This window comes from Vollenhovia emeryi, unplaced genomic scaffold (assembly GCF_000949405.1).
Source record: "Vollenhovia emeryi isolate VEMERY1.0 unplaced genomic scaffold, V.emery_V1.0 DF939120.1, whole genome shotgun sequence".
Taxonomy (NCBI): domain Eukaryota; kingdom Metazoa; phylum Arthropoda; class Insecta; order Hymenoptera; family Formicidae; genus Vollenhovia; species Vollenhovia emeryi.
The window spans coordinates 1509780-1523392 of record NW_011967246.1 but is presented as its reverse complement, the minus strand read 5'-3'; the positions used below and the strand labels follow the sequence as shown (position 1 = coordinate 1523392).

Sequence of the window (13613 nt, the reverse complement as noted above, 5' to 3'; positions counted from 1 at the left end):
CTCTCATAAAGTTCTTTAAAATGCCATGTCGTCCCACAACCACATGATTTTCAGGATAAGTTTCAAGAGAAAATTCTCTCCGTGTACTAAAATGTAGGATAAAATTTCAAAAACTCTCATAAAGTTCTTCAAAATGCCATGTCGTCTCACAACCACATGATTTTCAGGATAAGTTTTAAGAGAAAGCTCTTTCCGAGTAACGATAATCCGTAATTGAAAAACGCGTTGCAGTTACAGCATGAACGCGTATCGCTGCCCGTACGTTGTCACTTTTCGATCAAGCCTTTAGAAAGAGTTAAGACAAAAATAATGACATTACTCACCAATACGACGCATGGCGGAGGATACTCTTACAATTAGACGTTCCGCTGTCCCCGAGATTTGTTCATTGCACGAGCGACGCAACACTAGCGAGAGCACAGCTAATAACGATCGCGCGTACTAATCACCAGAACAGGATAATCACACGGCACTCCCGACATTAATCGCACGCGACACGCACTTTACTGTCGTGCGTGGTCACGGAAGAGCAACGCGGCAAAAAGGACGACGGTGAATCCCGTTATTACCCGAAAAACTGCAATCGTCCGAGAGCAGGTGTACACAATCGAAAACCCGATAGACTCTGATAAAACATGCATGTCGATAAACGTAATCGATCGGTAGGTCACGATTTTCATTATTTAAATCACTCCGTCCCGTTCCGCGTATCACGTGCTATCAATGCCGCGAAAACAGCCGATCTCTCTGACGAGCAGATTTCATTCAAATTACAGCCAAGCGTTCGAAACGAGGTACATCCGAATTGGGCTATCTCTAAAGAAATTTAACGCTCGTATAAGTAAAACAACTTTCCAGATTTTCACCTCCCATCGCTTCGATCCGCGATATACGAGGCGCTACACACGGAATTTTATTTTAGAATTTACCCTGAAAATTATGTAATCGTGGGACAACGTGGCATTTTCAAGATCTTCATGAGAGTTTTTGGAAATGTTACCATGCATTCTACCAGTAAAATGTATTCATATAATTACCAGCAAAATTGTTGAGTCTTATATTCCTCGGGTCTGGACGTTAGTGAAATTTTGCTCTTAATTATTTCTAACACACCACTCTATTCCGCTAAGATACGGTTTTATTTGCATTTGACATGACTCCGTAACAAGATCCCACTTGATAAGGACCTAAACCAAAGGTCGAAACACTGTGAAAGCTAATTTAATAAATGCCAACCGAGGTTGAAATTTGAAATTTTACTAGCAAAATGTGTGGTAAAATTCGAGAAACCCACACAAAATTCTTCAAAATATCACGTTGTCCCACGATTACATGATTTTCAGGTAAATTTCGAAAGAAAATTCCGTGTACAAATAGCCGATACGTTTGTCGTTAATCGCGGGAGGTAATTAAAGCGCGCGGGCCGACAGCTGCTAATTATCCGTACGAAATAATCGCGTTTCGATGGCTGTAGCCATTATTCGCGTTACAACGCGAAGACAGGTGGGAAGTGACGTCTGCTCTCCGCTACCTGCTCGCTCGACCTGTGCCGCGTGAATGACAATACGGCGCGCGGCGCGGCGGCCTTTCGCGCGAGGTCGAAATAAAACAGGCGTCAAGGCCGCGCGCCAGTCAGCCTCGCCGTTGGAAAATTTTAAAAGTATTGTAAAGTAATGATGAGCGTTTTTCTCATTCCGAATTAATTATCAATACGGAGTCGATACGACTGCGTTTCTCGTTATTGGAACTCAAACCGGGCCGGGCGACTCGCGCTTCGCGATATCAATCGCGGGAACGATGAAACGGCGGGTAAATTATGTTCAAAAAAGATTAATTAAATGAGATTAATGGAATTATGACGCTGGGAAAAGTACCTTCCCCATGTTTGCCGGTGTTTGCCCCGCGATTATTTTATTCCCGCGTAAACCCCAAGTGTAAATGCGTTATCTACTAATTGGGAGTTTGTCGAGGAATGGAAGGGAAGTATTAAACCCACACGTCGTCCGCGTTCTATTTGCCAGAATAGTGCAAAGAGAGCTGTCGGAACTGTGCAAATAATGAGAGCGCGCGTACGAGGGAATTCTTTAACGATTTATTTTCGGACCTCGCCCTTGGAAACGGCGGAAAAAAAATTGCTCTAAAAATACGTATAGGCGAACGCGGGAGTTTTGCTTACGGGCCGTGAAACATATTGATCAGCGCGTAATGGCTTATCGCACCTATCTCTTCGGGCTGTATTTATACAGCGCACAGAGCTCCCAATAGTTAGAGCGATTTTTTATGTGCGCAACGTGCCGTGTATTTTCGATCGAATCAACCGACGCCACTCGTCGTAATGACTCGCACAGCCATTATGGTGGAAGTGCAAACGTATATTCGTGTCTATTCGCCAGTGCTCGCGCTCTGACACACGTCGAGAAAAAATTCTCCATAGAGACGGCATGCGGTAAATGTCCCGCGAACAATCCGACAAAAGGTATCTGCCGGACAATTGAATTTTTCCGACAAGTAATGGTGTCGTCTATCTCTAATTTAATTTTTCATATATAATATTCAAATATCTGTTATCGATTTAAAGCAACGACGAAGTTAATATATTTTTTGGGGGGGGGGTAAAAGCTTTCGTTATCCGGCACTTCAAATCGAGCTAAATAGAGATTTTATTTTTATCTTTCGCGCCAGGCATCGACACGTGTCAATATTTTACTTATACTGCAGTTTATTTATTCGGTTTCGCAAACAAATAAAAAGATAAGCGCAGTGTGTCCAACTTTTGCTCGGAGATATGTTAAATCTTTTCTTGCCTATCGAAGTCTCTCGAAGGAATATCTCGATGTTACCCCAAGTACATCTGTCACTCATCACCGATGATGCAAACAAGTCGATCATCAAGTTGATAAGCTCACTGTAGAAACAGTCGTCGCGAAGAAACCGAAAAACTCACTTGGACTTAATCGCTGATTGCAAACTAAACCGCGCATTTTATGAACTTTTTATATTCCAGATCGTACAGATAATAATTTTTAAACAACAGAATAAATTATCCAACAATTTCTAAAAATCTACACCTCTTTTTATGTTATTTTTGTAACACCTGAGCTTATAAAGATTATATCGAGAAAGAGAATAAGATAATTATATAAATACTGCAAGGCCGCAAAGATAATATAAGCACATCGCGTCAATTAATTATAATAATCAAAGATTCGATTGATATTCATATAATTGTCAATTTTTTGGATGACCAAAATAATCTGTGATTTAATAGTCTTTTCTAAACTCGAAATTATTTTAAGAGTCGATAACGACATAATATCACTGAGAATCGCCAGTATTTTACATCGATTAAATCAATATTAATAAGCAGCTTTATATGTTTGAGAGAAAAACGTTAGATTCCTAAATTATAAAATATTATGAGTTGCGCTTTATTTAATTTCGAATTATGCACATTATAAACTCCGGTACGCGGAATCCTTTAAATAAACGTATTTAAACGAGATTCTGAATTTCGTGTGCGTATTTATATGTCCTGTAAATTTATACGGTCGATTTTTTAAGTTATTTCGCGCAATACGGTTTTATTAAGCTAAGTGCGAATATAATATTTCCTTCATAACTAAGTAATAACTGCAGAAACAATCGCATCGCAGATCGAAACGCATCGTGATGTTACTCACCGTGGCGATGCACTTGCTGGCACTCGCAGACGCGTCCCGTCCTCCCGATACACACACGATATTCGCTCGTCGCATATCACGGATCTCTTAATTCTCAGCCGATGCAACGCGATCTCGTAGTTCGCCAGAAAACAATTCTTGCAAGTCCGAGAAATTCTCAGCGCCGCCGAGATGTTCTCTTTTCTATTAGTGAGAAGTCCGAGTCGTCGAATTCGCAACGTCGGCGTCTCGGACTTGGCGTCGCGAGTCTTCGTTGCCATCTTTCATCCGAGCAGCACACAATCACCGGCGCGATTCGCGTGTCGCGCGAGCATCCGATCCGCGTGGGACATCCTTGCAAGTAGCCTCGACACTTCCTTCCGCTTTCGCGAGAAGTCTCGTCGCCGAAAGATTCGCGCAGCGAATTTCGTTTTCGCTCGGCGAGAAGACGACGAGGTGACTATCTACTATTTGGCAATGACAGCCACACCGGTTCGACGAGACGCGATAAGACGATGCACGGTCCCATTATGAGCACGTAATGCCGAACGATACGAGAATACGGGAATAAGAACAATTTTGTTGACAATGCCGCCGAGGTAATACAGCGCTTATCAGGTGCGACGCACCAACTGTTTGTCATTCGTCGCGAACCTAGCTGTTAACTCTTCGGGGTGAAACGCGTGCGTTGTTACGCGTGAGTTACACACAAGAAGGAAAAGTTATCGATTCGTGTGTTTATTACGCCAGGTAAATAGTCTCGCGATATACTACCAATGTGTTCGCTAATGTAACAATAAGATGAACTTAAGCGGAGAGAATTTTCTCTTAAAATTTATCCTGAAAATCGTGTAATCGTGGGACAATGTGGCATTTTTAAGACCTTTATGTGAGTTTCTTGAAATTTTACCATACACTCTACCAGTAAAATGTATTCCAAGTGTAATGTTACAAAATTTTTGAGTCTTGGTCTTACATCCCTCGGCTCCGGACGTTAGTGAAATTTTGCTCTTAGTTGTTCCTAACACAGAACTCTATTCCGCTAATTGTAAGATACGGTTTTATTTGTATTTGCCATGACTCTGTAACAAGATCCCACCTGATAAGGACCTAAGCCAAAGGTCGAAACGCTGTAAAAGTTTAATTTAACAAATGTGGCCAGCCGAGGTCGATTGAAAATTTACTAGCAAAATGTGCGGTAAAATTATTCGCGAAAACATTTTGAACTTCGATATCATATACTTTGATAATTGAAGTTTATGCGTCAATTACTATATAGGTATACATGTAGGAGCTTTTACGCAGAAAGATAGATATTTTAATTCTTCTCGATATAATAAACAAGTGTTATCTTCCACGTAAAAATTAATTTAACAAATTAGTAGATTTAATTGTACAGTTTCAAACTGTATATTTCTAAAACTTGGTTGCTAATTAACAAGAATATTCTTCATGTCGCCAGCAGTAATTAATAACTTCAGTGTGTTTTTACTGACCATATCTGGCATTTTTAATAATACAGAAAATTTATCGCGAAAAATATTACCTCAGCCAGAGTTTGAACCTGGACTTCCCTACTCTCTAAGCCGGTGTCTCACCAATTCGATTACCGAGACATACTTTCCGCAATCAATTTTCTGTATTATTAAACATGCCAGATATGGTCAATAAAAACACTGAAGTTGGTTGTTAATGTTCCTCGTTATTTAGGGGCCTATTCCATCAACGTTAACGACATCATTACGTAGCTTTACGCAGACGTTGTAGAATAGAAACCATAGAAAAACCGCGCATTTATTTTTATCTTTATATTATTTGTATTATTTATGTTACATATTTAAATTTTTAATGTTATTCATATTATTTTCAATGCATGTAGTTTTAATGCAATTTATATATTGTAAGCTGAAGCTGTAATAAAGATTGACTGATGTAATTTATACGTTATTTTTCATTTACTTTGACGCACAGTATTGCCGGTAAATTGTCGTTGAGCGAAAAATAATGTTGCATAAGAATCAGCAACTAGAGCCACGCTAGATACTGAACTCTTTGTCGTTCAATGCCGATTAGAATCTTTATACGATTGTATCTCTCTCGCGCTGAATGCAGTTCATTCATAAAATCGTTCGTTCGCTCGACGAGCTCGTTCATGGATATGCAAAATATTCTTCGAATGCCTAATCGCTTGATCCAATCTTAGATATCCACTCTAATCGAAACCATGCTAACAGCTTAATACAATCGCACTTATGACCACGTTAATAATAGCGTCTGCGATCGTTTACTTCTCACTGGGTCGTTCCCAGCGTCAAATGGAATAAACCGATGCGCGTTATACAGGGTGTTCCAGGAGGAATGGTCAATGTTCTGGGAGGTGATCGTTTGGGTCATTTTAAGCAAAAATGTTCATACGAATATACGTCCCATTCCCCATTGTTTCCGAGATAGAGCACATTTTCTTGACATCCTCGTTCAGATAAAACATGAACACTGGGAAGCGTTCCACTTTCACGGCAATGTATTGCAAACCTTGGAAAACACTTTACGGAACTCTGCGTGTAGGAAAGCGTCGACGCTGTTCTTCAACAGCGGCAGTAGCACTACCGTCACAGAAACCGTAAACGTACAGCACACCTGCATGTTCGACATCCGCGAATATGCGAGGCATTTTCAACATTTATACAATTTTATCGGTACAACAGTCAACAGACGTGTAAGAGTAAATTCCCGCGGACGTTTATAAGATTGGATAATGGGTGAAGTGTACAGAAAAACAAAGTAAATACACGAGACATTCAAGTAGCTCCAGCTCGGAAACAGTGGGGAATGGGACGTATATTCATGTGAATACTTTTGCTTAAAATGACCGATACTATCACCTCCCAGAACATTGACCTTTCTTCCTGGAACACCCTGTATATTATCTGCTTCTCCTAATCCCTTAATGAATGTAACTTGTTAACCAAAACACGGGAGTAGCCGCGATTTATCGTCTAATCGCTGATATCGTTTGTGGAACTCACCCATTGATGACGGAAGCGGATTCATCGGCGTTTGGTGGGCCCGACACCTGGACTTTGGGCACGGTGTAACCGTCCAGGTTCTGTCCATAACCACCAGCAGTTTGCTGCTGGAGATGGGCGGTGGTGTAGTCATCGCTGTCGCTGCTCGGCGGTTGCTCCGACCCGACACCGCCACGAGGTCTGCAATAGAACGAGCCATCGGGTATTGACGAGCAGACGAACCGCGTGGAACCGCGACGGATCTTATCCCGCCACGCCGCGAAGCGCGGCCGCACGTGCCTCGCGCGGTCCCGCTTCGAATTTCTGCGCCACGAAATTTGCACCATGCGGTCGCCGAGGGCGGATATATCGCGCGGTACACGCATTCGAACTGATACGCGCCGTTCCAGTCGGTGTTCAACCAGGCCGATTAAACTACTCCGTTCTCTCGCGTTTCACTCGACGGCGGTCGAGGCTCCAACTCGATTCCCCAAGACTCGTGGCGATCGGTTTGTAACGCGATCGCGTGGACTTGAAATCGCTGAATTACCGTCGTATTATACGATACAGCCGTGTACAACGCAAACAGATGTGTATCAATTCGGTAAAAGATAAAAGAGAACACAGAGCATCTCTGATTTACATTTGTACGTTCGTAGCGTGCACCATACTTTCTTTCCTAGAAAAAGCTTCTAGAATGCATTTCGTACGAGTCTATAACATTTTTAACACGGGCCAATAAACTTGGTATCATGGAAATTAAACCGCAAAATAACGTACGTGTTACAGAAAGATTTTATCAAAAAATAATTAAGACTTGATTGACTAGTATTGATGGAAACTATTTTTTTCTTCTGAGAATAAAATCTGAGATTAACATACAATCCAGAATTAAAACGACCTAGGCTGGCAAATTCTTTATTCAATAAATCACGACGTTTCGGCCAGTAATACTGGTCCTTTTCAAGTGTATCTTACGCTACCCCTATCAATCGTTACAGCAAAAGATAGGAAGCATGTCGTAGTACATAAAAATTAAATGAACCAGTACGTAAAAATGGAAAAGGACCAGCATTACGGGCCGAAACGTCGTGATTTATTGAATAGAGAATTTGCCAGCCTAGGTCGTTTTAATCCTGGATTGTATGTTTCTTTTATTACTGGCGACTTACCATTTCCAAATTTCTAAATAATAACGTCGAAAATAAAGAGAAATAGATAATTTTGTCGGTGGCATATCAGGCCGCGTAGATTACCGAGTTCGGAGCTACACACATCGGAAATATTCGAAGCGTGACGGCAGACTGCAAACGTCACGATCAGCTGTCGCCAGAGGCGTGACGAATCTCGTCGCGATGCGGATCGGGAAATTAACTGGTCGAGTTAAACCGTGAGTTAATCGACTCTATCTCGCACGGACAGGGAACGCAATTGTATGCTTCAACGAGAGCAGCGCGGAAAGATTCCTATCTGCCGTGAAACACATGCTCTTTGCACGTTACTGAGGCAATTGCTGTTTGTAAATCAGATCGCTCGGCTTATTTAACCAGCGGTATCCGTGTCCTGCTCGGAACGGCGAAAGCGAAACTCGAAGGACGAGCGAACGTGACGTCGAAGTAGTACCTCAATTTTGATAAAATAACAGTTTTATATTTAAAAAAATCAAACCTTAATTTAAATGCAAGATTAATCAGAGAAACCTTAGATCTTCGCGATACAGTCGGAGAAACCTTAGATGTTTTCGCGATATAATCTTTCAGGAGACGAGGAAAATAAATCTTAATTCGTTGGCAGAATCGTAATAAAATTTGTAAATTAAAAGTAACGTAGTTCCCTTCTCGAAATTAAATTTTTTCGAGCCCCCTTGCACACACTTTTCTCTCAGAAAAGAAGTTATTTCCGCGATAATTTCATGTAGGACGAGTTCCGAGAATAACTAGACGTTGGTATCTTTGTGCTTCGCAACAATCCTCATTCCGACTTTACAGTCCTGCGTTTCCACTGTCCTCTCTTTTCTCCTCTACTTGTTAGATATTTTCCGGCTCCTTATGTCATCTATCTCGCGAGGCACAGGATCGATCGTCCTGAAGTCGCGCTGGCATCTCGCCAGTGCAGGCGCATCGTTGCAGAAGGATATTTCCAGAATAGCGATACGCGTACGCGAGATAATGATACGCGAAAGAGGGAATAAAGCGAATCCCGACCGCTCCACCATGTTCCCCTCGTATCCACGTCGCGACAGGACGAATGCGTTTGTCGCGCAACTGCGAGGACGTTCACGTCCGGAATAAAAACCGGCCCTTTCGCCCCGCGTTTAGAAGCGCGAAGGCGTAACGATTTCTCCTTGGTTTCACATCGCGCGGAACACTTTCGCGCTCGCGCGAGACGCATTGTTCGCGCTAAGCCCGAACTACTTTCTTTATCGCGATGAATCGCGACGCGCTGCAGGTTCATTAGTCGCCAATTGTATCACGTCGCGCGCCAGAAATTTACATTGAACTGGATTATTTACGAGCCTGGTTTTATTCGCGATTGCGCGGAATCCAGGGTGGCATCGTCGCGTCTACGCAGAAACCATGCAACTGTGCGTCTACGTATGTCGGCTGACGGACGTGGTAGTCGAGTAAAGACCGAATCAGACTAGCAATTGTCGACGCCGATTGGATTAGATTGAAATTTGACCAATCAGAGTAAAAATCACGAAACTTGGCATTAGTAAACTTTACTCTGATTGGTCCAATTTCAATCTAATCTCAATCCCAATCCTCTGACACGGGCTTAAGACTAGCAATTGTCGACGCGGATTGGATTGGGATTGTCTTCTAGCTAATGAGAGCGAAGCAGTCAGCGATTTAATCGACTCTCATTGGCTGGAAAACAATCGTCAATCGCCAACCCCATTCCAATCCGGGTCGGTAATTGCTAGTCTGATTCAGCCTTAAGGGCCTGAGCAGAAAGATTGTTCTGAGCGTTTACGATTCCGTAGCAAGACGTAAGTCGGTGTCGAAAGTCAACGCACAAAGAATTGTCGTAGATGTATGTAGCATCCCTCGCATTGCGTCGCGAGATGACATACAATTCTCTGTGCGTTGACTTCCGACGCTGACTTACGTCTTACGATCCTAAGGGGCTGAGCAGAAAGATTGTCGTACGTGTTTACGATTCCGTCGCAAGATGCAAATCGATCGTCGGAAGTCAACGCGCATAGAATCTTAGACGTATATCGACATTCATCGCATCGCAAGGCGACATACGTCTACGACAATTCTCTGTGCGTTGACTTCCGACACTGACTTGCGTCTTACGACGGAATCGTAGACGTGTATCAACATTCGTCGCATCGCAAGGCGACATACGTCTGCGACAATTCTTTGTGCGTTGACTTCCGACGCCGACTCAAGTCTTACGACAGAATCGTGAAACGGTTACGGCAATCTTTCTGCTCAGGCCTTTAACACTCGGTAACCTCTATTTACTCGTTTGCCCTTATTGACGCGCCTTTCCCTCGCAACATATCTAGCTACTGACAAGAACGTGATCCCTGATCCGCGACCCTCGTCTAGTCCGATACTGGTCGTCCGCGATTAAAGCCGCATGCATAATCGCATGCAATTAATGTTGACATGGCGAAGGGGACCGAGTAAAAGCCAGGCACTGCGATGCAACGTCTACAATGATTGCCGCGCGATGACAACAGATGACAATGGCGCTTAAGATGATTCGAGCTGAGGTGTTTCTTTCGAATAGAAACGCTGCTTTTAAAAACTTCAGGATATTAATCTAAATTCAGTGCTTCTAGTTCGAAGATCGACCTTCCTCCCACGTTTTCAAGAGAGCAATTAGATCGCAAGGAAACGTTTCACACCAACCGTGTGCAAAGTATTCTTCAGGTTGCTCGTACTTTTTTGTTTTCAGGATGCCCAGCGTGATCAAAGGATAAATTAAAGCTACGAATCACGGCCGACCAATTCGGGCCAACTGCAACGAGATATAATTACATCTACAATTATATAATTATAATTACATAATTCTATATAATGACCGCGTTTGAATGAGTGACTAGGTAAATGCATTCGAGCGGGGAACTACGGTGACACTCTCGGCGTGTGCACGCGGCCTTCGATCGCACCTGCGGCGAGTGCTATCGTAGCTGGCAGTCCAGTAGAGAGGCGCCACTGTCCCGCGTTATCGCTGCTCACAGCGGCGGACGCATGCAAAAGCCTCCTCCTCAGCTGGATGGAACTGGGTCTTGTCCCACGCGAAGCGCAGCTTCAATTATGTCCAATCTTCCCGCATCCTCCTTCCGCTTCTCGCCTCGCCGACGTGTCGATGCCGAGGACCGCGGCGGAATCTCGGTCCGCGCGGCCCCAGACGCGACACACACACTCTCTCTCTCTCGTTCTCTATCTATCTATCTATCTCCCTTATCAGCTGATAACGCCTCTCCTGCACTGTACCCTCCGCGAGATTCCTCTCAGAACATCGAGGCCCGTCGACGTTCCGCTTCGTCCCCGAGATTCCCGACGTTCCCCTCGGCTCTCCCGAGCACCTCCGCCTCCCTGGTCCTCTCGACCGTCACCAAGAGCAACGTCAGACCCGGAGGCCGGGAGGGTCCTCCCTGCAGATGTTGGGCGCTCCCCTCGGGAGAGAAGGCGCTCGGCGACGACGTGGGGCGCGCCACCGCTGCTCGCTTCGATATCCCGGACGTGCTCCGACGACGTGAGGAGGAATACGGCAATGCGGCGCGAAGCGTGTCCGCGCTCGTGCTCCACACTCTCCGCAGCGACGTTCTCGGCAACGCTTTCGCGGATGTACGTGTGGCGCGGCGCGACGATGCGAGGAGCACGCACACAGACGGGGGCGGGAGCGAGCAGGCTGGTACCGCCGCGTCTGCGCCGCGCGACTCACCTATTGACCGAATATCATCGCGGTAGCTATAGAACCACCGATGATGGTGGCACACACCAGCAACGAGAACGACCACGGGCGGCTGTTCGCGGGAGCGTTGCTGCGAAGCGTGGCTGAACCCCGAGGATCGCTCGCTCGCTCGCTCGCTCTCCCTCGCCGACGCGGCCGCGGTGACCGCGATGGCGGTCAGCTGACCGCGAGACGGTTTACCGGCGAATTCGTCCCGGGTTTCCTCTCGTTTTTCACCCCCAACCGGTGTATACCACGTGAACGCCCACGGATCTTATCGCCCCGCAAAGTAGCCGCGCGATTTCGGGGTCCGACAATATCTTCACCTTCCACCTTTCGCTCGCTACGGCGGCGTTACGCGATCAATCTTGTAGCGAAGGCCGCGGGTCTTCCTCTCCTTTTCCGTTTTCTCCCGACCTAAGGGCATTTAGCGCTCGCGACGCTCTCAGAGCCACCTCGTCCTTGTTGTCTAGCAAATGTTAAACGAGGAATAACGAGATGGAACATGGACCAAGTCCCTCGTCGAGGCCCGTTATCATCTCGTCCCGCTTTTTCTCTCGCTCATCCGCGCCTGCTACGCCGCCGCTCTTCGTAACGTCAATATTTTCCAACGCCCGTCTGTTTTCCCTATTATGTACACGTCCGTACATTTTTGTTACGGATAATTCCCACGGATATATTTGTACCACGGTATCCCGCGAGACCAGTCTTTATCTTGGCATCCATGTTACAATAAGCCCGAGATATGGAGCCGATGTATACACGTCTTCTCATTGAATATAACTTTGCGGTGTTACGAGAGATAATGGTAAACCGTCGCAGAGTTACGTCGCGTCCCGGCCTCTCGTCCCTGTGCTTCACGACGCGACGGCCGGCTGCGTTTAATTGCCGCACGAGATTCGCGACGCAAAAATGAACTTCCTCGTTGGGGAAGGGACCGCTCGCAGCTCCCGTTCCCAAACCCGATCGCGGAAGTCCGCCAGCGTCGTTCCGACCCGACAAAGGAGGGTCGGCCGAGGCGGGAGCGCTCGTTGCTCGAGGGGTAGCTCGGAGTGTCGTTCGCACAGCAATCAAGCGTTATTGTAGAGTAAGTTGACCAAATTCGGATCAACAATTTGACGAGTCGCTAACGAGCGGCATAAAAGCACGTCGAATGCCTTTTACGATATCGACAATATAGCACAAAGTTGTAATAAAAGAGCACGATTTAAGTGAATCACTTCACAATGTCGCTTATTATCCGCGTCTCATCCGAATTTGGTCACCTTACCCTAATAGCAGGGTTGGGAAGTAACTCGTTACTTGTAACGAAGTTACAGTTACTGTTACTTTTTTTTTGTAACTCTATGTTACTTTCTCTCCACCTGTAACTGAAACTTGACGCGGTTACATTAATACTTTGTATATTTTTTAAACCTCCACGGATCGCATTAGGCTTTGCATTTGCGCATAAACGCCTTTATCGACGCTTTACAATTTAAAGATTTGATTGTTTTACCTTCATTGCAAGAAAGTAACTGCAAAGTAACGAGTTTTGAGTAACTGTAACTGTAACCAGTTACGTTTTTAACGAGAAGACTGTAACTGTAACTAGATACTTTTGTTAAGTAACTTGCCCAACCCTGCCTAGTAGCTACCGTAAAAATTGGCATCGCAAACGCTGGCGTCTTATCGCTGGTCACGACGGGCTCCTCCCGACGTTGCCAGGCCTCGCGAGCCTCATCGAGGGACAATTATTTCCAACAGATGCGTCAGAATGTCGCGGGAGAGGGAAAGATAATCGAGTTATTCTTCTCGCCTCGCTCCCTGAAGTGTACCGTGGGCGGGAAACGTGTCCCGACGTGGTCGGGATCTTTTTTCACGTCTCGCCCGTGTGTTACGTCATACCTGGGGTTGCGCAATCGGGACCAACCCTCGAGCCGGTCCGCCCAGCATCCCATATTCCGGCGCGGCGCGGCACCTTCCTTCTCACGACGACGTCGCCTTGACCGAGTAAACAATCGTCGCCGTCGAGTCACGTCTCGGAGAGATC

At 45.3% G+C, this 13613-nt stretch overlaps 1 protein-coding gene across 2 annotated transcripts in view; it reads right to left on the bottom strand.

Annotated features, from left to right (window-relative positions):
* Positions 1-13613, bottom strand: part of LOC105570496 (GRAM domain-containing protein 3-like) — an 84617-nt gene that overhangs the window by 60080 nt on the left and 10924 nt on the right. For both annotated transcript variants that reach the window (XM_012027729.1, XM_012027730.1), the window contains exon 3: positions 6686-6865. In XM_012027729.1, coding sequence (XP_011883119.1) covers positions 6686-6865 — 180 coding nt within the window. The remainder of the gene's footprint in view (positions 1-6685; positions 6866-13613) is intronic.